The sequence below is a fragment of the Alligator mississippiensis genome, chromosome 8 (genome assembly GCF_030867095.1).
Source record: "Alligator mississippiensis isolate rAllMis1 chromosome 8, rAllMis1, whole genome shotgun sequence".
NCBI classification, from domain to species: Eukaryota; Metazoa; Chordata; order Crocodylia; family Alligatoridae; genus Alligator; species Alligator mississippiensis.
Window position 1 is genome coordinate 80,762,623 of NC_081831.1, and position 26,748 is coordinate 80,789,370.

The 26,748-nt window shown below is 51.0% G+C and overlaps 1 protein-coding gene across 1 annotated transcript in view; it reads left to right on the top strand.

The window, feature by feature from the left end:
- The first annotated feature begins 20,444 nt into the window (after positions 1-20,444).
- Positions 20,445-26,748, top strand: part of GPC4 (glypican 4) — a 98,241-nt gene continuing 91,937 nt past the window's right edge. The window contains exon 1 of the mRNA XM_019492796.2: positions 20,445-20,626. Coding sequence (XP_019348341.1) covers positions 20,482-20,626 — 145 coding nt within the window. The 5' untranslated portion in view covers positions 20,445-20,481. The remainder of the gene's footprint in view (positions 20,627-26,748) is intronic.

Genomic DNA, 26,748 nt, shown 5'->3' on the forward strand with positions numbered 1-26,748 from the left:
CAGTGACCTTTCGCGTGGTGTGAACGGGGTGGGTGTGCGGCGCAGGCATCTTGTGTCAGCTCCAGATCCGCCAGGCACTTGGTTGCCCTTGATGTTTATGTTTAATATTAGGCCACGTCTCTCCAAGCTAAAGCTTTGCAGCTGACACTGTTTTTTTCCTGAAAAATCATCATCTGGACTTTGTCTCGCAGAAGAACGGCTTTTGTTTTCCCAGCTTTTGGTGTGTTTGTTCCAATATGAAATAATAATCATTAAAACAAAAACCCCAACCTAAAAAATAAATTGAAAAAACCCTTCTGGAAATGCAATTAAGACTCATAATAGAGATGGTATCTTTTATTAGACCAACAAACTTTTTGCAAAACAAAAAAAATTTCTGCAATTAAAAAAAAAAACAACTAAAAAATGAACAGAAAAAATCTCTTCTGGAAATGCAATCAAGACACATAGTAGAGCTGGTATCTTTTATTAGACCAACAAGACTTTTGCAAAAAAAAAAATTTTTTTTTCTTTAATTAAAAACAAACCTAAAAAATTAACAGAAAAAACCCCTTCTGGAAATGCAATCAAGACTCATAGTAGGGATGGTATCTTTTATTAGATCAACAAGATTTTTGCAAAAAAAAAAATTTCTGTAATTAAAAAAAACAACCTAAAAACAAACAGAAACCCCCCCTTCTGGAAATGCAGTCAAGACTCATAGTAGAGATGATAACTTTTATTAGATCAACAAGCTTGTTTGCAAAAAAAAGAAATATTCTTGAATTGCATTGTGGCAATGCAGCAGAAAGAATCTGCAGGTTGATTTTCCAACCTGAGAAGTTGCCTAGTATTGAGTATGGGATGCCAGACCAAGTACTGGTCTTCATTCTGCATCTCTGAGCTTTTATGAGATGCATCTCACCGGTGTGGTAAGGTAAAGCAGACTTAGAGGAGGCTCATCCCAAGTCAGGCAGTCCTGACCCCTGAGCTTTTCAGCCCACCCTTTAAATAAAAGGGTCCTGAAAAGTGCATCACCTCCAACCCTTCATATGCACGGTCACCAGGCAGGTGTAAAAACCTACAAGATGCTTCAGGTAAAGACACAGGGAGACAAGGGCATCCCCGGTGCACAACCTGTGATGTTAAATACATCCAGATGATGGTGCAGGACATGAGCTTGCCCCCACTACACAGGAAGGCAATGCTCTTTGCCAATGTGACCCGGCCCCAAGCCCTGCACGTGAGCTAGACCCAGCAACACGTTCTCCGAGAGGTTTCTCAGTATCCTTCAGGAGCACCCCAGGCCCATGGATGGAGAAATAGGTAGCTATGACATGATGCGATTCCCATTCTTTTCTGTGACGGGCTTGAGAAACGCTGCTGAGCTAAATAGCCCAGGAAGACGGAGGATGCAGGGAGGAATGGGAGAGACGTGACTTGTTGCATGTCCCACAGCTGGTCTGGGAATAGAAATCAGGCCGTTGGACTCAGCCCGGTGCCCTGTCCAGTACGGACCCCACCTTCCCGAAGGCTCATGAACTGCATGAGGCGAACCAGCTGGCTAATTGATTGCTTTACACCGTGGAGCCAAGAACATCTCGAGGATGCATTTGGCTTTGCAATAGCACTGAGTGAATTGCGGGAGGAGCGCTTCTGGCCCAGGTTTCTGACTCATGCTAAAGGCTTTGCTTTGGGGCCATACTACTTTCTCAGACTTCCTTTTTCATTGCAGGAAACAGCAAGGGTACGATGCAGGACAAGGCTCTGCTGCCTCTAGCAGCCCGAGCCAGGCTCCCTTCCCTGATGCCCACAGGATCTGGACCACAACCCTTGCATATTAAACAGCACCGACTAGCCAAGCATGGCACATGCCCACGGTGGTGGGTGAGCGAAGCCGCCACATCCAACGCCTGATGGCAGTAGCTAGAGTCCCATGCTAGCCATGAGTGCTGCCAGGTATTCACAGCTCATCACACAGGACATGGAGGCAGCCTTACAGTATAATTGCTCCCACGGCAGGGTAAAGCTCGCTCCAGCACACCAAGGCTTAGCCCTATATTTCTCCCTTGTCATCCTTAAAGTATCCCTTGCTTTTAAACAAATTTTCCTGATGCACTTCTGTGTGGATCATTTCTTCAGTGGGCAAGCCTTCATCTCCTTTCGTCTTCAGTAAAGGACTTCCTAATCCCCGATGATTTGCTGAAGAAGGAGCAGATGCAGCCCAGGTCAATGCAGCACGTATCTGCTCCGAAGGGCCTCGCTTTTTTTTGCCAAAAAGTGGCATTTCCACTGGGTTCCTAGCTGGTGATGTGAGGAAGAGAGTGATGGTTTGCATGGCTGGCCGTCGTGTGACCCATGCGTACCAGGTCTGAATTGCACTGAGTTTCTAGCACTCCTATAGCTGGCTCCTCTTTCCTACGTGCACCGCTGTGACTTTGCACTAGGATGCTCACACCGTGGTGGTAGCTGTGTCCTTCCCATGCAATGTGTCAGGCCACATTTATGGGTGCAAGCACTTTGCTCCCCCTGCCGTGCTGCTGGGCCAGGACCATGCATTTTCCACCCTGCTGCTTCGTGCTCATGGTGTATTAAGGGCCCGTCTCCTGCCGATTGCTGTCCAAGGCCCAGGCTGGTCTTGCGGTGTCATGTCCCAGCCCCACAAGATGTGCTGGGAGAGTCGATGACCTGGTTTGGTCAGTACCGAATTTGGCTTGGGCCAGATACGTGATGTTTCTCCTGCGTCTCCCCTCCCAAAACTAGAGAGCGAAGGGAAGAAGCGCGAGGACCGCAGGGGCAGGGAGGAGCACGAGCACCGTTACGGATGGAGTGTGCCTGCGTGGAGCCCTCTCCAGCCCGACATCAAAGCATCCGAGCGGGGCGTTGTAACCGTGCGGAGAGCAGTGTTGGGATTCATTATTTTGGCCTATTGTTCAGGAGTCCCATGAGAGCCATTAGAAAGAGGATAAGGCCAATTTGCTGCTGCATTAGAAGCAAGCAGAGAATTATTACATGAATCATCCTCTGCCGTCAAACATATGGGAGGAAAGAGCCGATTAATTTACATCTTCCCGGTGTTCTCGCGCCGGAGGCTGCAACCAGCCACCGAGTGAGTTAGGGCCTCATTAAACAAAGTGCGGTGTGCGACGGTCGCGTTGGTCACAGATCAGGTCTTCATTCCCGGCATGGGAGGATTTTCTCTTGCTGCCCCGCAGACCGGGCTGGAGCATGCGGACAGGGGACAGAGTCGACTCTCCTCTCCAGAAGCATCTTTGTGGGCTGCAAACCAGCTTAACCCTCCTGCTCATTCCTCACCTTGGAGAGATGCTCAAGGTGGGGATGGGCTTCATGCTTAGCATCGTGATTGGGGGCCAATGCAGGTGGCTCTTTGTCGTGAAGGTGCAGTGCAATGTGCTGCCAGGCCCGCATCCTGGTACGGCTGCATGCTTTGCCCCTGCAGCATGCAGCGGATCCATGTGCGCACTTCCCTGCGTGGGACTAGAAGCTCCCAGGTAAAACCAAGCAGGAACCTGTCTGGCCCCGCTCTGCCCAGACCCATTGCCGGTGGCCACTAATGGTTTGGAGATCAGCCTGATACGGCGCCATGCCATTGCCCGAGGGGTGGAAGGCAGAGGAGCCCTGTTGTGTCTTTCTTCCAGGAGGATTCCCCCTCCCTGGGCCCGAAGCTGCAACAAAACTACCCTTCTGCAGTGGCAGAGATTTTGTCCCCTGTCCTGACCCCTTTCTGCTGCTGTCAGTGCATCATAACAGACCAGAGCTGGTGCAAGAGGCCGGCCACTGCCTCTGCGTGCAAGGCCTGGTGCAGGAAGTGTGTCTGTCCCGGTGAGGACTGGCAGGTGGTGTTGGGAATCCAAGCCTGTTTATGGCCAGGATGCCATGAGGGCTGGTCAGATCTACCCAGGAGCTGCTTTGGCCCCCAGTTTCCGGACAGTGCAAGGGCGGCGTCAGGGTGCACGCCCGCGTTGTGGGAACCAGCTTTCCCAGGGGTGCAAGGCATTGCCCTGACATCTCGCACACCTTCCAGGGGAGCTGGCTGTTACCTGGTTGGGTTTTGCTCAGCACCAGCGCAGCAGGGACGAACGAGGCTGTTGGGCACGGTTGCATGGACGAGGCTGTTGGGCTTTTGTTCAGCACCAGTGCTGCGGGGAGGGAGGGCCGGATGTGGTCTCCCACGTTTCCCATATGTTGCATCTCCCTTTCCACTTGCTCGTGCAAGGGGGCAAAGCGAGCACCTAAGTGGCACACTCGACTGTGAAGGCCGGCGGTATAAAAACGGTGACATGGGCTGAGGTGTCGGTTCATGAAGCTACAGGGACCGGCCCTTTCACAGCTTGCTTTAAGTGGTTTGCAATGAAAGGCTCTGATCAAAGGCAAAAAAACCTGCAGGCTCCTTTGCTTTCCACACAGCTCTGCTGTGACAGGGTGGAAGGACCTGACTGGAAAAATAACTACGGCCGATGCGGCGTATTCACTCCCCACCAGCGAGGAGCTGGGGAAAGGCGGGTGTTCAAGTGGCTGCCTCGCTGCAGACAACGGCGTACGTGGAGGCGCCTCTCGAATGCTGCGCTGCGCGGATCGCCTGTCCGTCCCGGTGTTGGCTACAAATGTCCAACTCGGGATCCTTAAAATTCTGGTTTATTAGGTGGATTGAAATACTGTAATTAAGTTAAATCATAAACCTTGGGGCTAGTCCCCCCCCACACATGCACACACATGCACACACACAGCAGCAAGCTACAGGAGTCAGGTATACCTATCCCACAGGCGCTGGAGTCTGTTGTCGAGGCTTCTTCCAGCGTGGTGTTATCTTCCAGAAGGGGGTCGCCGGCTGGTCCTTCTGGCTGGACAGGTCTGGTCGAGGTGGAGATCAAGAGGGCACCACTGAGGGTCACTTTTCACTGCTTTTTATCGGTCCTTGGCAGACTTTGGTGACTCCCCAGTTTTCAGGTTTGCCCAATCCAGGGGTCGTTGACCCTCGTGGGACTTCCCCCCCCAGTGGCTACTGGACAGCATCTGTCAGCCCCAGGGGTCATCCGCATGTACATGCAGGTTTGGGAGTCCGTTGATGAATTTAGAATAGGGCTCTGGGAGTGGTCGATCTGGAGATATTCAGCCCAAAAGTTGGTCCCTGGCGTTGATTAACTCAGGCCAGGGCTTCTAGCCCTTGATCAGTGATGTTTAGAGATTTCCCGGTTGTTACATTGTCTTCTATTGAGTTTGTCCCTTGGTTGATCTGCAGCTTCCAGGTGATAATTGCTGTGTGCTACCATGTTACACATTCAATCACTGATTCACTCCGCTCTTTCAGGGGCCAGCCTGATACAGGGAAGGACAGTTTGATTCCTGCCCTTGTTAACGTTGTTACAATGTATAACTTATTTATGAAACTAAACACATTTAGTTGAAAGTTGAAAGGTGAGGAGCATAAAATATAAGCTACAAAAGTAATGCCATGGCGTTATAGATAAAATACCAAAATACAAGGGGAGATACAAAATGCACACATACACATTTTAAAACACAATTCCTTATCTTAAAGTGAAAGAAAGAGGAAGGAAGAAAAGGTAGAAGAGGAAAAACATATTTAAAGAGGGGAGAGCAAATGCAGGCAAGAGGAAAAGGGGGCTTTCTGCTACACCGGCACGCGTTGCAGATGCTGCGGCTGTGACACATGGACCGGATGAGCTTTGCCGACACCAAGCGTGCGACCATAGAGGAAGGCACAAAAATAGGCGCTTCCCCTTGTTGACAGTTCCCCGGTGTCTGTGGCAAGGACCGAGAGGAAGGTGTTGTGTGACGCTCCACTCCTTGGCCCAACGGTTCACATGTCAACAGCTTAGGTCTCCACAGGCCCCAAACCGGGGAGCTGCACGCCTGGGGCTAATTTAAAAGTGTCAGAATATGTCCGCTGTGCTGGGATGCCGGAGGAGAGAGATGGAGCCTGTTGAACACCCCCAGCTCCCATGGGGAGGAGGTCCGCAGTGTGCAAGATCGCACCATTATCCTTGTCACCGGCATCTCAATGGCTCCAGATGAGGTCAGCTAGGTAGGGTTTAAATGCAGAGGGTGGTTGGCCCTATCCCGCTTTAAACAGCTTAACCTCCAGTCTAATCTCATATGTTTGCAGGGGGCCGGGTGAAGCCAGTGGGAGACGACCCTTTTGGAGCAGAGGCTCCTGCAGTTCCTATTCGAGACTGGCCCAGCACGGCCTGCATTTCTCCCTTTCCTATGGGGAAGGACCGGGATTTTGTTGGCGTGCCACCCAACTGTCTCCATGGCAGATTGGGATGAGGGGCCGGTGTGATGGGAAAAGCAAGCAGACACAGGTGTTGGGATGGCAGTCTCCATGCGTGCTGCAGCGTGCAGCATCTTTCATAACCTCTGCGGGATCTGGGAAATGCCCTTCCCTGGGCTGGGAGCCTGAAATACCCTTGTTCACTCGCAATTCTCCAAACTTGAAAAAAAAGATGGGAGCATCCCGGAGCGCCTGGAAGCTTGCTCCTGGGTATGCAGCGTGATGGGCATTAACATTTGACAAATATTTGATAGAAGCATTTGGTTATTGTGATTGCAATCTCCTAATCCAATTTATAAATGAATAATTTAACAGCTTCCTGCCCCCTCTATTCTCTGATGGTGGGAGATAAGGAGATTTGCCAGACACTATTCAAATGGAGCTAGGTGAATTTTTACCGGGTCTTTTACACGGCTTCACTTGACATTTCGCTCAACTTTCTGCTGTTTGTTCTTGACCTTATTTTAATAACATGAGATAAAAATGTAGATTTGGTGGTTTCCAGGGCTGGCAGCATTGCCTGTGAATTGAATCTATACCTGGTCTGCAAAAAAAAAACCAAAAGGGAAAAAAGAGCCTGGCTCTGGTTTTATTTATTTAAAAATAAACCCTTGCTACCTTTCTTGCGAGAACTGGGGCCTGAGCCTCCACTGCCATAAATTGGACTGGTGCCTTTGCAGTCGATGAGATCAGTAGCTTCTGGGGTAGTCGAATTTGTTCCTGCCACTGGGTTTGTTTTCCAAGTACCAAGAAACTCATATGGGGTGGCGAGGGGAAGAGTGCAAATACAAGGGAATGGTATCCAGGTTGTAGCCATACTGGTCTAGAGGAAAAAGCAATTAGGACTCATGGTAGAGGTGATATCTTTTATTAGACCAACTCGATTTTTGCAAAAAAAATGTTTTACTTGCAAGCTTTTGGGCATCATTAAAGGGTGTTTGCACCTGGAAGCTTGCAATTAAAGAAAGTTTTTTGCAAAAATCTAGTTGGTTTAATAAAAGAGGTCCCCTCTCCCACGAGTCTTGATTGCTTAATACAAGGGAATGTTCTTTATAGATCCTCTATGGTGAATGAATCATTTCAGGCCAGAGTAGTAATAAATCTTATGAGAGAGGCTTTGGTGCAAAGCTGTACTGCAGGTTTTCTAGGCAAGGCTGGAAACCTAGAGTAATAGTTAGAATCGGTGGTTTTTGTTAATACTTCCACTCTTTATAGCGGTCTCATGCCATGCATCACATGCTTCGTGGTGTCAGAGAGAGATGACTCTGGCCCTTAGGCTTTTTAAAAGATGCAAGTGAAAGAATGAGGGGTGTTGACTTCTGCCTCTGCCGGTCCAGCCATGCGGCCTGCCGACGGCTCCTCTCATGGCACAGGGCTCCTTAGATCTGCTCCCCGGGGTGCCGAGCGCTAATTCCCTCGATAAACGAAGCACGGGTTACTCGGCTAAAGGCGAGTTTATCGAGGGGCCCTCTGTGTGATAAGCAGCCTGCCCTGCCCATTTCTAGGAGTTATTCTAAATTAGCCAGTGTTAAACAAAAGTTAATTTGCGAGGCATCCCTGGGTGTAATTAGTGGCAGGGCTCTGATCCTTTGTGGAAGCCGCTAATGCTCCCCCATCCCCCCTTAGCCAATTTTCAATCCTTGATCATCGTTGTGCCCTAGGAAAGGACTACCCCACGCATGAATGCACCAGAACATACTTGCTAGATGACCGGGACACTCTGCTTTACCTTTTTCTATAGCGGCTTTTGAAAGGCTCCATTGGAGATGGGCACTGATAGTCTGGATACTGCTATTTTTTAAATATTTTATGCTTTGAGGGGGCTGAGCGAGTGCTTCCACTCCACTGGCTATGGAAGCAACAAAACCTTCTGGGGGAGACGGTTCATGACTGGGGGATAGGTGATGTGACCAAGGCCACTGTAAGGCTTCCTGGCTTATGCAGATGCTGCTCCTTGCTGGAGACCTGCATTCATTTCACATTTCCCAGTCTGTCAAGCTCCCATGTTCTTACCCAGCCATGACTGAATTCCCTCACGGATAAGAATCAGCACCTAAGTGGCGCTTGGGCCTTGCAAGGTGCACCCCTACCAATACGGCTAACCCCGTGCATTCAGAGGTCACGAGTCAAGGCCCCAAATATCATGAGACTGCCTTAAAAACAGTTCTGATTTGTTTAAAAAAAATACACCCAAGTCCCTTTTATTGTCCTGGATGTATTGATTTGATTTTTGAGCTGCAGTCTGGTCTCATTGCCTTATTTTCCTCTGCGAGAGCTAGCAATGCCCTTTGAATGATGGCTGTGATTCCCTTGCCTTCACAGGACTCCGGGATGTGGACCTTTAATAAAAAGGGCAAGTATTATGAGACTCTTTTATGAAATGGCAAGAGCCGGTGACACCGGGGACCAGCCCCTGGCAAGTATGGGTAAGATTTTATATCTGCTAACTTCCCTAGCTCTGTGCTTTGGTTCAAAAGCTCCCACAGCACACTCGCCCCGGACTATAGAGAGAGGAAGCACGGCCACGTGCGATGCACCCGGTGCGGTCCGTGGCAAAGCTCCTGTTCCCTGGTGAAGAATGAAGTTCTGCATCCTGCCAACATGGAGATGCCCTTTGGGAGTGCCCAGCTGTTTCAAATTGGGGGGTGGGAGACACAAGAGTCCCCCGGAAAGACAACGTGTGCTCCGTGAATGTGAACCGGGTGATCGCAGTCTGTAGAAAATTCATTGCAGTCTATTCAGTGCAAAAAATAACCTGGGCCTTCACGGCACCATCTGCAATTTGTGTTTTGAAGAGGCCAAGTTTGAAAAGTGTGCCGTGCAGGAAAGTAGATGCTGCTGTATTTATTTTAGCTGGAAGGAAGGAGCCCTGGGAGGAGGTTGCAAGCCACCGAAGACAAGGGTTGGAAGGAAAGTGCTTGAACTTTGAAATAGAGCGGCGTTTTCGAAAGCTCGCTGAGTTGGGAGCGCATGACTTGCCGAAAGCCCCTGGGCCTGCGTTCCTAAATGACTTGGGTACTGGAGCTAAGGGTCACAAGTGAATGGCATGGGATGGCCAGGCCAAAATCACCTTACTGCTGGGAGGTTAGCTTCAAAATAATGGCTTATTTCCCCCATTTTCCAAGCTCTCCTCTGCAACCACAAAGAGCAAAACCTTTGTATTCTTTTTAAACGCAGAAGTGGAGAGTTGCGTGTAATGCCATGGCTTCGGGAACTGCGACTTGGAGCGTTACAGGGAGTTTTCAGGACAGCGTTGCAATGAAGATGCAGAGCTGACAATGCTGATTTCAAAGCTGAGGATGAGCGGCTTGCACAGAATAACCCGGTGCTTGCTTTTATCTGTGCCCAGGTGGGTTTCAGCAAGTTCAATGAAGGCGCTTAAGTGGCACTTTGCAAAACTGGCCAGTGATACCTGGGTATTAATGCCGGAAGCTATCGGATCAGGATTTCTTCCACCCTGCCGAGGCAGACACACCCGATCCAAGACTGCGCGCGCACGCGTTGGGTGGAGAAGGGCTGTCAAGCTGTGACAGTTTTCACGAGCTAGATTTCCAAACAATGAGGAATGAAAATTGTGTCGCTGCTGGGAAGGAGAGAGACGGGGGGCGTCTGCTGAAATACTGAACCTGCCTATGGAGCGGGCCTGAGGATGGGAGAAACTCGGTGCAGTGTCACCCCGCTGGAGACAGGCCATGGGGCAGCCCCTCCGCCCGAGACGGGTGAGGCTGGGGGCAGGAGGCAGCTGAAATATCATCCCCCCACATTGCCACAGCTCGAGGTAGCTGGGAGAGCGTGCATGCCTGCATATCTCAGCCCCAGGACCTTGGCAGGCCTGGCCTGCCCCATGGCGTGGGGAGCAGGCCTCCGCCTCCCAGCAGCGTGCAAGCACCCAGGGTGTTGAGAAACCCTCTGCAGGCCTCTGCAAAGCCCGCTCCCCCTCCCACGGCTGCAACCCGAGCTGGGTCCCTGGCTGCCAGGTGGGGAAGCAAAGGCAGGGGAGGAACAAAAGGGGAGCCCAGCAAATGCCTAGGTGCCCCGGCTGTTCCCAGGCGGGTGGCTCTCGGGAAAGTTGAAGGAGGTGATTAGAAGGAGGAGGGCTTTTTTCTATTTTTTTTCCCTTCTTTCCTGGATGGTGCTGGAGCTCGCAGTCGCTCCTAACCTGTGGAGTGGATTTCCAGAGGACAGGAGCAGGCTGCAGGCAGCAGCCGGGAAGCCAGCCAGCTGCTGGCCTGAGAGGCTGGGCTTGCTCTTGCTGCCTTCCTGCTCCGGGGGCTGCGGGAAACCTGCGCTAAGGGTCCCCCAAGCTTGGCCACCAAAATCCCAGACGTGCTGCTGTTTTCCCTCTGAGTCCTCTCTGCTTAGAGTGTAAAACCAATCAGGACTCATGGTAGAAGTGATGTCTTTTATTAGCCCAACTAGATTTTTGCAAAAAAAAAAAAAAAATTATTTTGCAAAAATCCAGTTAGCGGTGATATCTTTTATTAGACCAACTGGCTTTTTGCAAAAAAAAAAAAATATATATATATATATTTTGCAAAAATCCAGTTAGTGGTGATATCTTTTATTAGACCAACTGGCTTTTTGCAAACAAACAAAAAAAAAAAATATATATTTTGCAAAAATCCAGTTAGCGGTGATATCTTTTATTAGACCAACTGGCTTTTTGCAAAAAAAAAAAATATATATATATATATTTTGCAAAAATCCAGTTAGTGGTGATATCTTTTATTAGACCAACTGGCTTTTTGCAAACAAACAAAAAAAAAATATATATATATATTTTGCAAAAATCCAGTTAGCGGTGATATCTTTTATTAGACCAACTGGATTTTTGCAAAAAAAAAAAAAAAAAATGTTGCAAAAATCCTGTTAGCAGTGATATCTTTTATTAGACCAACTGGCTTTTTGCAAAAAAAATAAATAAATATATGTATTTTGCAAAAATCCAGTTAGCGGTGATATCTTTTATTAGACCAACTGGCTTTTTGCAAAAAAAAAAAAAAAATATATATATATATGTATTTTGCAAAAATCCAGTTAGCGGCGATATCTTTTATTAGACCAATTAGATTTTTGCAAAAAAAAAAAAAAAATATATATATTTTTTGCAAAAATCCAATTGGTGTAATAAAAGATATCACCTCGACCTCACATCCTGATTGCTTTTGCCTCTGAATCAATATGGCTACAACCTGGATACCTGCCTAGCGTGTAGGCAGACCAAGTTGTTTGGATGCGATATCTTTTAGTAGACCAACAAAATAGTTGGAAAAATTGTTCTTTGCAAGCTTTCGGGCACAAACACCCTTCTTCAGGCAGAGGGACAGACTTAGCGGGTAAATGCTTCAGGCCTGGGTGACCCCTGGGCTGTGTCCAGGAGCTGGGGACCAGCCACCGTCCGTGTCAGGACTGTGCCTAGACAGCACCAGTTTGGAGGCTGCAAAGGCTGGTGTGCCTGAGTTTGGGCTCCCCCGCCGTTGGCTGCTCTAGACAGACTTCGCCCTGCAGAAACGTGTCACTAGCAAGTAATTAGCACGACGGCGGGGGGGATTTCTCTGAAACTGTGAATTTTGAACTAGGTGCTAGCAGCAACCGTCCATCGGAGGAGCCGGCTGCTTTGTCTGATCAACCAGAGCAATAACATGATTGCATTTTCTTCCCCTTTCTCGCTTCCCCAAGGCCAAGCCAGAAGAACGATGAAAAAAATATTGTCTGGGAAAAATCAAGGAACAAGTGAGCAAGCACATCAAAGCCACCCACCCCAGGGCATTTTGTTGGAAACAGAAATGGGGACAGGCACTGAACCCATTATCTGGATGATATCTAATGCCACCACTTTAGCATGTGAGAATGAGGCCTTTTTATCAGCAGAGCTCACTGGCCTCCCTCCTGTTTCCCAGCACAAAGAACACCATCCACTGCAGCTCTCCAGACAGTTCAAGCCCAATGTCGACGCGGCGCTCTCAAATTTCGTTCCTGAAAATCTGGAACTTTATGCTGAACAAATAGCACGATCTCTCCCTTCGCCTGGGAAGGATGAGAACAATCACTGGCACTCCCGGCTGATCTCTCCCGCTCCCTGCCCCTCCTCCTCCTCCTTCCCCTTCCCCACAAGCCCCGACTTGTTCCCCACAAGTCACAGCTTGCCCGGTTTTGTTTTTGGGGGTTTGTTTTGTTTTAGGGCTTTTGAGAAAAAACACAAAACTTGTTACTTTTTTACTTTAAAAACCAACAAGCAAGCAACAGAACGACGATAGCAGCCTTGGGATTGCTGGCTGGGTCTGCGTGGCTTCTGCGTGCCCCTGTGTCTCCTCCACACCGGGGCTGAAGACTGGTGCAAAGTGAAGCGACGTCTGCTGGGCAAGGGATGGCAGGAGACAGCGCAAAAATGCGTGCACCTCTTGGCCCGCTCTCCACCATGCTACGGAAAGCCTAGGTGGCTCTAGTTGGGGTACAGCAGTGAGCTGGGTCTTGGCTGGGAGACGGATAAGTTACCCTCACCTGCAACCCCATGCAGTGCGCGGCACCCGGATCGGGGGGAGTGCTGTGACCTTGCCTGCAACAGTGAGAAACCCAAGGGCAGCAGGCAGTCAGTTAAATGAAGGTGCTGGTTTCTGAGATCGCTAGATCTTCCAGTTGCCTGCAGCGGGGTCAGGGCTGACGCTCGCCTTGTTGCTGTCTGCGCAACGTTGGAGAGACAGCGGGAGGAAAACCATCTCCGAGGCACCATCCCGCCCGCCCCAAAGCCCTGCCGGAGAAGATGCACGCTCCGCAGAGTCCGGGGCTGGACAGGGTGGAGGAGGATACCAAACACCATGCAGCCCAATTCTTGCTGAACATCCCTGCAGTGCAAATTGGAAATCCCAGGAAGAGCGGGGCCTGCTCAGGCAGACGAGGTTCTTTGGGTAAATCTGGTGTCTTTTATTAGACACCAACTCAAATGGTTGGAAAAATTCTTCTTAGCAAGCTTTTGGGTATAAATACCCTTCATCAGGCTGAGGAAGCAGCTGCAGGTCCTGCTCAGAGCATTTGTTGCAACCGTCCTTTCTTGGCTAATGGCAGCAAGTCTCTTGAAGGAGCTCATGGGATGGGGTGAAGGGCCAAGAGCCCAGGCAGTGAAACCTGGGTCTCTATGGACCTGGCAGGCTGCCCCAGCCTAGCAAACTCTTGTGCTGTATCAAGCCCAGAGCTTCCTGAGGCCTTTCCTCTGGAGCAGGTGTGTCCTACAGGACGGTGACCCAGGCATCATCTGCACCAGGGGGTCCCTCCATCCATGCATCCCCCCAGGGAAGGTCTGATCAGCTCTGCTTTGAAACCAAAGGAGCTCTGTTAGCACGCGGCACCACGACAGCCCACATACCCGTGCTCAGCTCAGCTAAATAGCCTCTGCTTCTTGCACCCCACAGGGCTGCTTTTCACAGTTGGCATTAGTAGTGGCTGTTTTTTCTGGGAGATCCCTGCATGCCCTGAGGGGAATACATGGTGTCAGGAAAAAGCACTCACTCAGAATATGCTAAACTTGCTTGCTGCAAAAGACGGAGTCAGCAAAGACTTCAAAAAGGCCAGTTCTCCTTGTGCTTGCCCTGAGCTGGGCTGTGCTGCAGGCAGGGGTGAGTCAGTGCATGCCGAGCAGGTAGTTGAGACAGGAAAGGGTTGCAGTAGGGAGTGCAGATGGCTTCCTCTTGGGTTTCCTGGAACCTGGGTATTCCCCTTGCCCTTACAAATTCTCTCCAAATGAATCTGAATTCAGGTGCAGCCTGCAAGTAGCCTTTGTCTAGCAGTGTGGAGGAAAGCCCTGAGCAGACAAGTACGTGCAGATGTGACCTGTCTCTCTTCTCCCACTCCCTGTGTGACCTTGACCAAGCCAAGTCTGCCTTGGTTTCCCCATCTGCAGTACGGGGTTTTACATAGCAGCACTCTCAGGATAGATGTTGGGATTAATCCACTAAACTCCAATGCTGCAAAAGCAGACCCAGGGGTGTGCGGCAGGGGTCCATGCATTCGGTCCTCCAGGCTGGATTTTGCAAACAGCTTTGATGAGGATGCCTCTGTACTTATATTTGTAGATAGCAAGAAGCAAGCTTTTGCATCTGTCCTGAACAGGGCAGCTTAGCTCCACCCTGGGTCAAATAAAGCCAAGATCAGTTTTCCACCCATCTCCTCTCACACGTGAACATGCTGTCATGGGAAACCAGAGTCTGGTCCTTTCCAATGAGCCCGTTGCAGTGAGAACAGTGCACTGAATTGTGCCAGCCTGGTGACAGCGCAGAGCTGCTCCAGCGATGGCTGGAGGACGTGTGGTAGAGACCGTCGCTGGCCCCAGCTGGGTTTCCAGGTTTGCAATCCCAGGAGCATCCAACTACTGGCCTTAGTCTCAGCCTTTGCAGTGTGGCTTCCTCAATTGGGGTCTGGGAAGGCTCAGGTATGAGTGAGAGGATGCTTCCTACTTTTATCAGCATACGTCTCTGCCTACGTTACCTATGGTCATTACATGCACGGCTGTCTGGTTCTCACCTGCCTGGCATTGCTGGTGCACTGAATTTTTCACCTCTGACTCTGGGCCAGTAGTGAACAAACTACTGCATGGAGAAAGTCACTGCCGGTTTGTGACTTGGAAATGCACTGTCACGGCATCTGAGTAAGTCTTGCTGGGCGCACGTGTGTATAGGGAGCCCCTCGCCAGGCTCCCTCTGCCCTGTACGAGCCTTTCTGCCATCATGGCATTGTCCCCTTGGCTTTGGGCATCCCACTGGCTTTTCTCTTTCGGGCTGAGCTGGGCCGGGCACACCGAGACCCACGCTAAGAAGGTGGAACAAAACCGGTTTCCTGACATACTCACAAGTGAAAAGTGATGGAGTTCCCTCGGCCCTTGTGGGGAAAACATCCCCCGTTTAATGGAAGATGCACACCAAAATATGCTGGATTGAAACACGCAACGTGGGACGGGAGGAAGTGGGAATGTGATGGGAAGAGATGCACGGCCACGTGGCTCTGCTGCTGGCCCGCTCCAACAGCCGAGCCGGCTACGAGAGCTGTCTGCACACCAGCTTTTCTCCACCACGGATTCCTCTTCTGTGGCCGTGGCTTTTAGTTATGTCTTGAGTCCTTTGCTGCAGGCCCACTCTTTATTTTGCATGTGTTTCAGTCTTACCCACGAAGACATGCAGCCCCCTCGCTTAGTCCAGGACCTCCCGTTGGGGTCAGCAGCAGCCCTGAGTTCACAGATTTTGTGGGCCACAGACCTGAAAGGACCGATTCTTCCTGGACAGGGGACAGCATGGAGAAAACTTGCCCTGCTCCCAGCTGGGCTGGGGCTAAATGCAGAGCTCTGCCTTTCCCAGCTCTCTTTTATTGGCACGGAGGGAATCTGTGGCAAATAGGAGGTGGAAGGGGGAAAAAAAGCAGGCATGAAGGAGCCGGCTATAAATAAAACCCAGAACACAAGGGGGAGGATTAGATAAGGGATTGCCGCTTGGAAGAGATGAAACTGCAGACGTGACTCGTGGGGCTGCTTTCCCTTGTCACTCCTGAGTTATGCTGCTAATCCTGGATGCTGCCGTGCGCGCTATGCTGCTGTCTCTCCCCATCCCGCCTCCTGCCCTCCTTCTTGCTCAGGGCTATTAAAGCGATGGGGTGCCCTTGGAGGCCAAAGTGGGCCAACGCGGCTACGCAGCACGGCTGTGCAACCTCCTCTGCTCCGGCCACCCAAAATGCACGGCCATCCAAAACAGGGAGGCAACACAGAGCAGCTGCACGGCATATAACCCCATGCAACATGGCACAAACCCCACTGACAGCGGCCACGGAGGGTCACGCTGAATGAATTGCCATGCTTTCCCCTGGCAGGAGAGCCAGCTTAGCCCCAGTGTGTGCGGGGAAAACCAGTGAAGGGAACCACCGAGAACATCCGTCCGGGGCTTTTGGCTACCTGCTTTTTGCTGCCCCATCTTGCCAAGCCGGGGGGGAGGTGGCAAACGCCGACATGAGCTGGCGGGGAATCTGCCGGGTAATATTTTTATCTGCTGAGTGTCAGTGTGACACACGTCAGAGCCATCTGCCACACTGTCACGTCGTGAGAGCTGGAAAGGCAAACCTGTGCAAGCCGGTCCCCCTCGCAGCAGCGTGCCTCCATCTCCCCTCCGCGCTGGGGCTGAAGACTGGTGCAAGGTGCAGCTTTATTGCACTGCTGGAGGTGAGAAGACGACGGGGTCTGGATACTGTATCTGTTGCAGCAAAATGAGTTGCTCTCCTTCATTAACCTTTAGAAATCGGAGAGGGTTGCACAAGCAGCAGGCCGGGTGGAAGCAATGAGCCACGGGCCGTATCCTCACAACCCTCACCCAGCCTCTGCTGCGTGGTCACTTGCTCCATCCTGCCTGCATTTACGTGACAAGACATTGCATTGTCCTGAGCGCGAGGAGCTCCAGGGGTCTCTGAAGCCGACCCCGAAGAAGGGCCTGCAGCCCATTCCTGATCGGTAGGCATGGGGTTTCTGCCCGGTCTTTCCTGAATGATAATGCAGTAGCGGCCAGTCCAGACCAAAACCTCAGATCTCACCAATCAGATCCCAAACTAAGATCCTTCTCCTGCAGATCCCGAAATCTTCCGTCTCTGCAATGGGCCTCGGCTCCGATTCCCTTCAAAGCTGGGGTGCGTGGAGCCTGGCTGAGCTCCGACTGCTGCCACCCAAGCTCCTCCGAGCAAAACTGCTCTGTGGCGTGGGTGTATCCGTGCTGGGTCCAGGCTCTGCACGAGGTTTCTGTGGTTGATGATCTATATTTGGGGGCATGGCCTAACCTTTTCAGACCTCCGGAGGGACTACAGGATTCAATTGGCCCGTCCTGATGATCAGCCAAAGGGCACCACTCCACCAGGTTTTGCTAATAGGATGAATCCTGAAGTCCTTTTCTAAGTAAATCTTCCATTGATTTGAATGACTGGGAAGGCGACAGTGCTGGGGAGGGCTCCTGGCCTAGACCCAGGACAGACTTTTGGGCCTGATAGGACTCTCCTGGGGCCGTTGTCTAAGAACACATTTGGCCCTAATTAGGCTGCGGCTCTGCCCTCGCTGTTAACACTTTGCCCGGCAGAGGAAACAACTCCAGTTTAACCAGATTGATTTGTACCATCGATCCAGGTAATCCTGTGCAGGCTTAAATCGCTCACATTGATTTTTGTTTTTTTCCCCTCCAGTTTCATTTGGTAAGTTGCCAACGCAAACTAGATCGATAGCAACAAGGTTTATACTGATTCAGGTGCGTCTACATGAGGTGTTTGCACCAGTTCATCTAACTTGATGTAAAATAGATTTTAGCTGAAGTGACGCGGCTTGCTGACCAGGCGAGGGCTCGCTGGAGTAGCGGTGGCTGCCGCGGAGGCGGTGGAACAATTCGAAATCCAGGGGCATGTTAAATTCAGGGCAAGGAGGAGAGAAGAGGGGCAACGGAGTGCAAGGCAGGGAGAGGAAGCCAGCGAAGGAAACGGGGTCTAGTCCAGCCCGCCTCCTGTCCTCACCTTCCCTTTCTTCTCCTCGAAGCGCTGGCGGCTCTGTCATTTTTCCAAGTAAACGAGACGATGGAAATTTGCAATGCCAAGTTGTGCAAGGCCCATGGCATCTGCTGGAAGCAATGCCTCGCGGATGCAATGTGCATGAGGTCACCTTGCCTGCTTTTCCTGGCATTGAGACCGGAGATCGAGGCTGAGCCAGTCGCTAGATCCAAACGTCCCTCCTGTCCAGGTGTGCCTGGGCCCGGGGGTCTCGCCCTCTGCCCAGCGAGTGCCCGCACGGCTCGGAAACCGCTGCAAGCTGCAGGCGTTCGGAAAGCCAGCTGTTAACATCCGTGAAATGCTTTTCAGAGCTGGGCTGAGGGCGGTGGGTGAGAACCTGGGAGGATCTTCTCATAGAAAATTTCAAGCAGAAAACTCAGATTGTCAGTTTTTGAAACCCAAGCCCATTCTTTTTCTTTACTTTTCCCCTCTCCTTCCCACCCTGAAACAGGATGAAACAGGGGAAAGCAAGATGTTCTGGGAACTGTGGGGCTTTGCTCCCTTCAGGACATTAGAAAACCTCCCCCCCCCCCCCAAAAAAAAATTAAGAAAGAAAATTCTTTTGTTTAAAACTGGCTACTTTTCATTAAAAAAAAAAAAAAAATGTCGTGAGCTGAAATTTTCAATCGGGGTATTGTCTCGCTGCGGCCTTTGATTTGGGAACTTTCTCGGCTCTCCAACAAAACCCTTCGCGTTTTTCAGGAGGTTTCTCGTAATCCCGTATCTCTGCAGGATTTAAAAAGCAACAAATGGCAGGCTGTCTCTGACCCTGCAGACTTTCTCACTCTCATTTTCTCTCTCGCTTTGGAATAAAAAATGCGGCGCTCCCTGCTGAGTTCTCTTTAAAATTCGCATTGTCTCGTCAAATAAAGGCTGGGAGGGTGAGGTGGTGCTCTGAAAAACGGAGCTCACTCCTACTTTTCAGGAGCAGACACTGGAGGATTATACACTCTTAGAGCACTTTATAACTTCATGAGAACTTATGGCCCACTTTGTCTCCACCGACACGTGAGAGCAATTTCCGTTGACGTCAGGGCGAGATCCTCGTGCGTTGCCTCCCCGTACCCACCCAAAAATGCGGATTGCAGCTGATATCAAAGGATGGCGTCCGTGCCAGGAGATCCCTCGAATCTAGGTTCGGCTCGCCGCGGACTTAGGGGTACAAGCAGGGATCGCGGGGGTTGCCTCTGAAACGTGCAACTTAATCCAGGCTACAAAATAAAACCTCCTTTTGTGCAGAAGGCTCGCTCGGCCCTTTATCGCACAGGAGCAGGCTGAAGACTTGTTCTGTACTAAAGGGAAGCTCAGCTTACCTTGCCTAGTCCAAGCAGAAAGCCGTGGGCTGGATGACAAAAGGCAGTGGCCTCCTTACGTTGTTATCCCCGTGGCATCTGGTGGGGTATAATGACTTTCCAGTGCTTTTAGTGTAATTCCTAGATGACAATAGCCCGCAGCGCACAAAGTGCCCCACAGAATTTTGTGCGATCCGCCGGCTTTGCTCATGAAAAGCTTGGAGCTGAACACATATCTTGTTCCCATATGAGGTCAAGGATAGGGCAGGATGGCAATGCCTTTACTGTATCCGTGGCCCTAGCCAGGGAAATGAATAGAGGATTTCATCCTCCAGCCCTGACAGTCTTAACCTTTCACAGGCATTGCATTTCACTAACAAAGGGTTACTACGCGCCGGGGTGGAGGATGCTAACTTTTCCGGCTGTTTTTCCAGGGGGGTAAAAGATGCGACGTAGGGGACGGGCGCTCTTAAACGGGTATAAGAACAAACGCATATGTTTTATATAAAACGATTGTGTCTGCTGTACAAAGTGCTACACGTGATATTATCAGGGGGTCGTTATGTTTTAATGGGCGAATGCATTCATTCCTAGTCGTATTGAGGTATATGGTTTCCAGCTGTACCTCGGAGCCAAGGAATGCAAAATATGGTAGCGTAACATAGCTATGCGTGTGTTATTTGTACCGCGATAGCTCTCGTAGGCCCCACTCAGCTTCAGGGCTTCATTGTGTTAGGCACTGTCGGGGCTGGAGACTGTATAACCTCGATAAGACACAGGAAAAGAAGGGGGAAAGACATATTTTCTGTAGAAGAGGGACAGAACTGCATTTGGTATGCAAAGACTGAATGACTTGCTCAAGGAGACGAAGGCAGTCAGTGGCAGAGATGGGAACTGGCTTTTTTTTTTTTTCTCCCTATAACAAACCTATTTCACCCGAAGTCCCAGCGATGTAAAAGCATAAGGATCTGATGCTACAACTTTGCACACAGAATACCGTTTGGGGTACAGAGAAGGCACCCCCCCCCCCCCCCAAAAAATCCTCCGTCTCGGTCTTCTCCTTGAAGTTGTGAGACTCATTCTTCACTCGGATGACATCTGCGAACCTGGACACGCCACAAGCGAGTCGATACTTTCAGTGCCACCACGCTCCGCGGAGTGACGCCGGATTGCGCTGCTCCGCCTCCTGGCGCGTCTACACGGGCAGTAATGCGGCGGGGCGGGGCGGGGCGGAGCAGGCGCCGCCCCGGGCCCCGCTCGGCCGCGCACAGGCGGTCCCTCCCGGCTCCGGCTTTTGCTGCTGCGGGCTGCTCCGCCCGCGCGCGGCCAAGTTTGCAGCGCTCCGCGATGGCCCCGGCCGCGCTCTGCGCCCTGGCCGCCGCCGCCGCCGCGCTCAGCCTGGCCGCCGCCGCCGCGCCCTGCTCCGACGTGCGCCGCCTCTACGTGGCCAAGGGCTTCAGCCCCAGCGACGCCCCCAGCCACCAGATCAACGGTGAGACACGACCCGACCCGACCCGCACCGCCCTTTGTCCCGTCCCGTCCCGTCCCGTCCCGTCCCGCCGCCTTTCCCACGGCTCCGCTCCGCTCCGCTCCGCTCCGCTCCCCGCGCAGCGCAGCGCAGCGCAAGGCAAGGAGCCCCCTGCACGCGGCGCGGCCGCTGCGGGAAGCAGGCAGAGCAGAGCCCCAGGCTGCCGGGCAGCACTTTCCTTCCCTCCGCAGCGGCGCTGGCTGCGTGGGAAACGCGGGCGCGGGCTGGCTCGAGTAGCCGCACTGCCCCGCCGCCGCCGCGCGCCCCGGCTGCGAGCCGGGCACACACGGACTTCGCGGGCAGGGCTTGGACACCGGCAGCTTTGCTCTGGAACGGGGGAGGAGAAGAGTGCTTGGAGGGGGGAGTTTCCCCTGATGGGGCTTTTTTTTTTTGGAAAAGAGGGGGGAAGAGTCCTTGGAAGGGGGGTTGGGACATAGGAGGAAGAGTCCTTGGAGGGGGGAAGTTTTCCCCCTGATGGGGCTTTTTTTTTTGGAAAAGAGGGGGGAAGAGTCCTTGGAGGGGGCAAGTTTTTCTCTGTAATGGGGCTTGTTTGGAAATGGGAGGAAGAGTCCTTGGAGGGGGCAAGTTTTCCCCCTGATGGGGCTTTTTTTTTTTGGAAAATAGGGGGGAAGAGTCCTTGGAAGGGGGGGTTGGGACATAGGGGGAAGAGTCTTTGGAGGGGGGGAAGTTTTCCTCTGTAATGGGGCTTGTTTGGAAATGGGAGGAAGAGTCCTCGGATTTGGGGGGGGGGGAGTTGGGAAATAAGAGGAAGAGTCCTTGGATTTGGGGGGGGGAGTTGGGGAGTTGGGAAATAGGAGGAAGAGTCCTTGGAGGGGGGAAGTTTTCCTCTGTAATGGGGCTTGTTTGGAAATGGGAGGAAGAAGAAGAGTCCTTGGAGGGGGAAGTTTCTGTCTGATGAGTTTTTTTGGAAATGGGGGGAAGAGTCCCTGGATGGGGGGTTTGGGACATAGGAGGAAGGGTCCTTGGAGGGGGGAAGTTTTCCTCTTTAATGTGTTTTTTTTTTTGGAAATGGGGGGAAGAGTCCTTGTAGGGGAGAAGTTTTCCCTTTGGTGGGGCTTGTTTTGGAAACAGGGGGAAGAGCCCTTGGAGAGGAGAAGTCCCCCCCCATCCCTCCCCCCCACCCTGAGGCTTTTCTGGAAACAGGGGGAGACGTTTGCACCGGCAGTGACACTTGGGGGTTGGGGGTCCCGGGTGAGCTGCAGCCCCCTGTTCCCGAGCCCCCGCTCTACCATGGCGGTCCCCAGATGCTGGGCGCACAGCTCGGTGCCCTTGAATCTTTTTGCAAACTGGGTGTCGCAACCCTTTGCCGTCGGCTCAGGCCTGGAGGCCCCCTTCACGCCCCTTCCCCCCATGGCGGTGGGATAGTGGTGTGTAGCCAGGCTCTGCCTCTGCAGCAGTCGGGGTAAAGAATAGAGCTGTCTCCAAGTTGGTTTCATTCAGAGCAGAGGTCTGTGCGAGCCGCCTCGGGACGCACAGAATGGCTTTTGTATCCCCGGCACTCATTCACGAGTAAAACGTGAGCCGAGATGACGGTGGCAAAGGCATCTGTGTCCCGTATTGCCTAGGTAGGAGTCTTGGCATTCAGACTCCTCAAAGCCGGCGCGTACTCAACGTCGGCCTCTCGCCAAACTGCAGAATAAGATTTCAGCGCTGTCACGTGAAGCTGAATTGGCTTCTCGCGAAGTGACACTTCAGAGGAGTAATTTTGCCCATTTTTTTTTTTTTCCCCTCGTGGACTTACACTTTCCAGGGACAGGAGTGCCGTTAGCGGCCGGCAGTAGGAAATGGTAGCTAATGTGCTCACACCCAAAACATTTTATTCTTTTTGTTTCATCCTTCATCTCCCTCCCAGGGCTGCTGCTTTTATTTCCCCTTTTGAATGACCTACTGGACTGCATTCTCCAGGGGAACAAAGGAAGTGCCTTTTTAGCTGGAATCCCTTGGGAGACCACCAAGGACTTCAGCTCATGCGCTGCAGTTTCGCACTACTTTCAACAATAACAAAAATGCATGACTGAATGGCTCAAAAATGTGGAGTGTTAGAGGCATTCATTTGAGTCTAGGACACTGTCACAACACAGACAGACACAAGTAAATACCTTTAGACGGCGAATATAGAAGCAGGGGTAATCTCTACCATTGCTCTCCCCTCGAAAGATGCAGATATTGTCCCCTTGGCTGACATAAAGCGAAGTGATTTCAGTCCTCCGGACTTTGAGATTGTCAGAGTAATGATGTGCATTTAGCATCCGTCTGTTTGAATCAAAATCGTGCGCCCTTTGTACTTCTTCGAGAAGTATTTTAATGAGAAACATCTGAATGGGTTGAGTTGAAATGCTCCGCTCCCCTTTGCCTTTTTTTTTAAATGGCTTGCAATAAGTAAGGGAGTGTTGATTTTTTGGGTTTTTTTTTAAAGTTGGATCAGTGTCATGTGCCGGGGTTGGGACAGGAGAATGCCCTGTCCCCTTGAAGAGTTGATCTAGGCCTAATTTTATATATCATAATGAAGGGGATTTGATGTGCTTTGGAGGGTGTCGAGAGGGCATCACGCTGGCAGGACTTGTCCTGAAGTGGCTGTCAGCTTGACCCTGGCTTTTGAAATAAGAGGTCAGAGAACTTCAAGAATTTAACCAAAAGCTGGCTTTCTCTGGTTCAGGATGCTCATCAAAAGCCGCCATTAGGTTGTGTCGCCGTCTCTCGGAGGAGAAACAAAACCACCGTGTCAGGCCTGTACAGCGACAGGTCTCGCAAAGTGACGCTGCGATGCCGGCTGCTCGGAGGAGACTCCCAAGCATCCTCTGAAACACCAGCACGTGCGTCTGCAGCCCTCCTCTGCGGAGGTGCTGCCCGCACAGAGGGAGTTCGCTGTGCTCGTCTGAAGGCAGGGCGGGTTTGCACCTCTGTAGGCTTTCCAGATCTGAGATGGGGGCATAAGCGTTCGTAAGCACAGGGCCTCCTTCACGCCTGCTCCGGGGTAAATGAAATGAATTGTGGATCACGGTACAACCCCTGGGATTGAGTCCCTCTGCACAACTGGATGGGCCTGGGGGTCGGACCAGACACGACCTCCTGAGGTCCCTTCTTGCTCTTATTTTTGTGTGTGTGTGTGTAATATATATATGTGTATATAATATATGCATGTGTGTATGTATAAATGTGTATATGTGCGTGTGTGTGTAATATATGCGTGTGTGTATGTATAAATGTGTATATGTGCGTGTGTGTGTAATATATGCGTGTGTATGTATAAATGTGTATATGTGTGTGTGTAATATATGCGTGTGTGTATGTATAAATGTGTGTATATGTGTGTGTGTAATATATGCGTGTGTGTATGTATAAATGTGTATATGCGTGTGTGTGTAATATATGTGTGTGTGTATATATAAATGTGTGTGTGTGTGTAATATATGCGTGTGTGTATGTATAAGTGTGTGTGTGTGTGTGTGTGTGTAATATATGCGTGTGTGTATGTATAAGTGTGTGTGTGTGTGTGTGTAATATATGCGTGTGTGTATGTATAAGTGTGTGTGTGTGTGTGTGTGTAATATATGCGTGTGTGTATGTATAAGTGTGTATATATTTCCCCTGCCTGAGTGCAATATTTAAACAGAAACAGGGGAAAGGAGGGAGGGGAACCGATGCAATTAAATATATGTGCGTGTATGTATATCGAAATAAAAACAATATTATTTAAATGCATCTGTTCCCCCCTCCCTTTCCCCTGTTCCTGTTTAAACATTGCACTCAGGCAGGGGAAATCAAGGCCCAGTCTCGCATTGCCTAGGTAGGAGAATCCCTCCATATAGATCTGGTGTAAGTCTGGGGCCAAATGGTTCTTTCCCAAGGAAACGGTGAAAGTGAACGTAGGGAAAGTGCGGCCGGATAAGCAAAGTGGAAGAATTGGGGTGCCGATAATGTCCCCGATAAGGACTTGCCGTGCTCATTCTCTAGGAGCGCTGGTTTGACTTCAATAACGAGCGCAGCGGGGAAAAGGGACGCGAGAACCGCGGATGCGATAAGCTTGCTTACGCAGCGGTAACAGCGGGTTTTGTATGCTGAACCCGTGCGATGGTGGACGGCCGGTGTGAGGTGCTGAGAGCGCGGCCTGTCAGGTGTTCCTCGCCTGGCACAACCACGTGGGTTAAAAAGTGTGCGCTACAGCAGGCAGCTTCGGCAGGCCGTGATTTTCAGGGGACAGGTTACAGGAGACGGAAAGCTGTCATCACACTGCGTTTTCAGTTATCCAAGTTGGCCCGATAAGTGATTTCCCTGCCTGACAACTTGATTTTTGGCTCACTTGAGTGCTTCTTGCTTTTTGAGTGCATAGCAAAGGGACTGAAAGAGGGTGCTAAAAAGTTTTATGGCAAGTTTTGTGGTTTTTTGGGTTTGTTTTTTTTTTAATCTCTTTGCACTCCCACCTTTGCAATCAAAATGCTGGGGACATAAACTAGAAAATGTCGAGGCCCGAAACCTTCAAGGAAACCCCCATGGACACCCCTTAGCTCTGAGTCCCATAATAAAGCACTTGGTTTTAATTTAGGTATTCTCTCCTTGCATCTGTTGTGTGGGAGAACTAGGGTGTCACTGCTTCATTTCTTCTTGGCTCTGAAATACAATTCATGTATTTCACAGACATCAGGGCTGGAAGGGACCTTGCAGGATCATCGGGTCCAGCCCCAGGGGCAGGAAGTCAGTCAGGGTCATAGGATCCCAGCAAGATAAGTATCCCCTCAAAATACAATTCGCATCTCTTTTTTTTTTTATATCAGATTTTGGCCTACAATTGGCTTAGACCAAGTGTCAAACTTAATTTGGGTGGCCATAAATGGTAGGTAATTATCTAGCTAACGTCCTTGGTCATAAGTATTGCTTTCTAAAACAGCTGATCAGCTGGTATGTAGCGCTGATAAAAGGGGTCTGATACGGTCACGAACAGAGGAGAATGTATAACGCACAGCTTCTTTGAGCGCTTATTTAAGATGCAACAAACTATTACCTATTAAAACAAGTCTAGAGGCAGCCTGTGATCCTTCTGGGAGGGTTTCTCTGTGCTAGGTTGTATCTGCGAGATGTAAAGCACCCTCTTCCAGATGTCACCTGTCGTCCTGTCGAGGCTGGGGGTGGCTTGAAGCTAAAAGTGGGGTGTAAGGTGTAACCTCGCCGCTTGGGTGGTTGGCAGGGCAGCGCTTGTAGGACCGCGGCTGTCCCTTGGAAGCGCTGTGTTGGCTGAAACTTTCCTTGGCCTCTCAATGACATGGTGAATAACGCAGAGGTGGGATGGAGGGAACACAAGGTTGTAATTCGCTTGTGGTTTCTTTCATCAGCGGAGCCGCAAGAATGCAGCTCGAGTTCTCTGGGAACGGCCGCGGAGCCCGGGAAGGGAATGCAGACCTATGCCCACGTGTTTCTAATATGTACCTCTTCTAAACAAACCAAATGGGAACCAAAGTCCTTGCAAGCTTTGCCCTTTCCCTTCTCATCACCAGCCCCTTTGATATATAGAGGAACCGTGACCGGTTCCTGGACGTTCGCGTTCCTCGGGAGAGGTAAGGATGATGGATGGTGGTTCGTGAAGATTTTGCAGCTGGGTTTGAGTGCCGAGGACCTTGTTGGCACCTCCTGACAACCATCCGCTTTCTGCCCATGTAAACTGAGGGCTCCGGTTTGTCCGGGAGAGGCTCCTTGCAACCCGTCTCTCTGCACTGGAGCTCTGAGTCCTTGTGCTCTGTGTCTCCCTCCCAGGGATATAACTAAACCAGGCCCAACAGGGATGATATCTTCATTTTCTGTAGCTCATAAAGCTGCTGTTGAAGTTGCATGTCCCTTCTTAGGATCTCATCAAATGATGTGTGTGCATGCGCGTGTGATTCTTGAGAAAAGGATACCCCTTGTTAGGCGTTGGCCCGAGGCACACGACTCATTTCTGGCACTGCCCAGGAAGCATCGTGGCTGCGGAGTCCATGTGGCTCTGGATCGTGAAGAAGGCTGGCTGTGAAGTTGTCACTTCAAATTGGGAAGCACAAAGTTGTTTCGGGGGAGCGTGGAGCGCTTCCTGCCAGGGC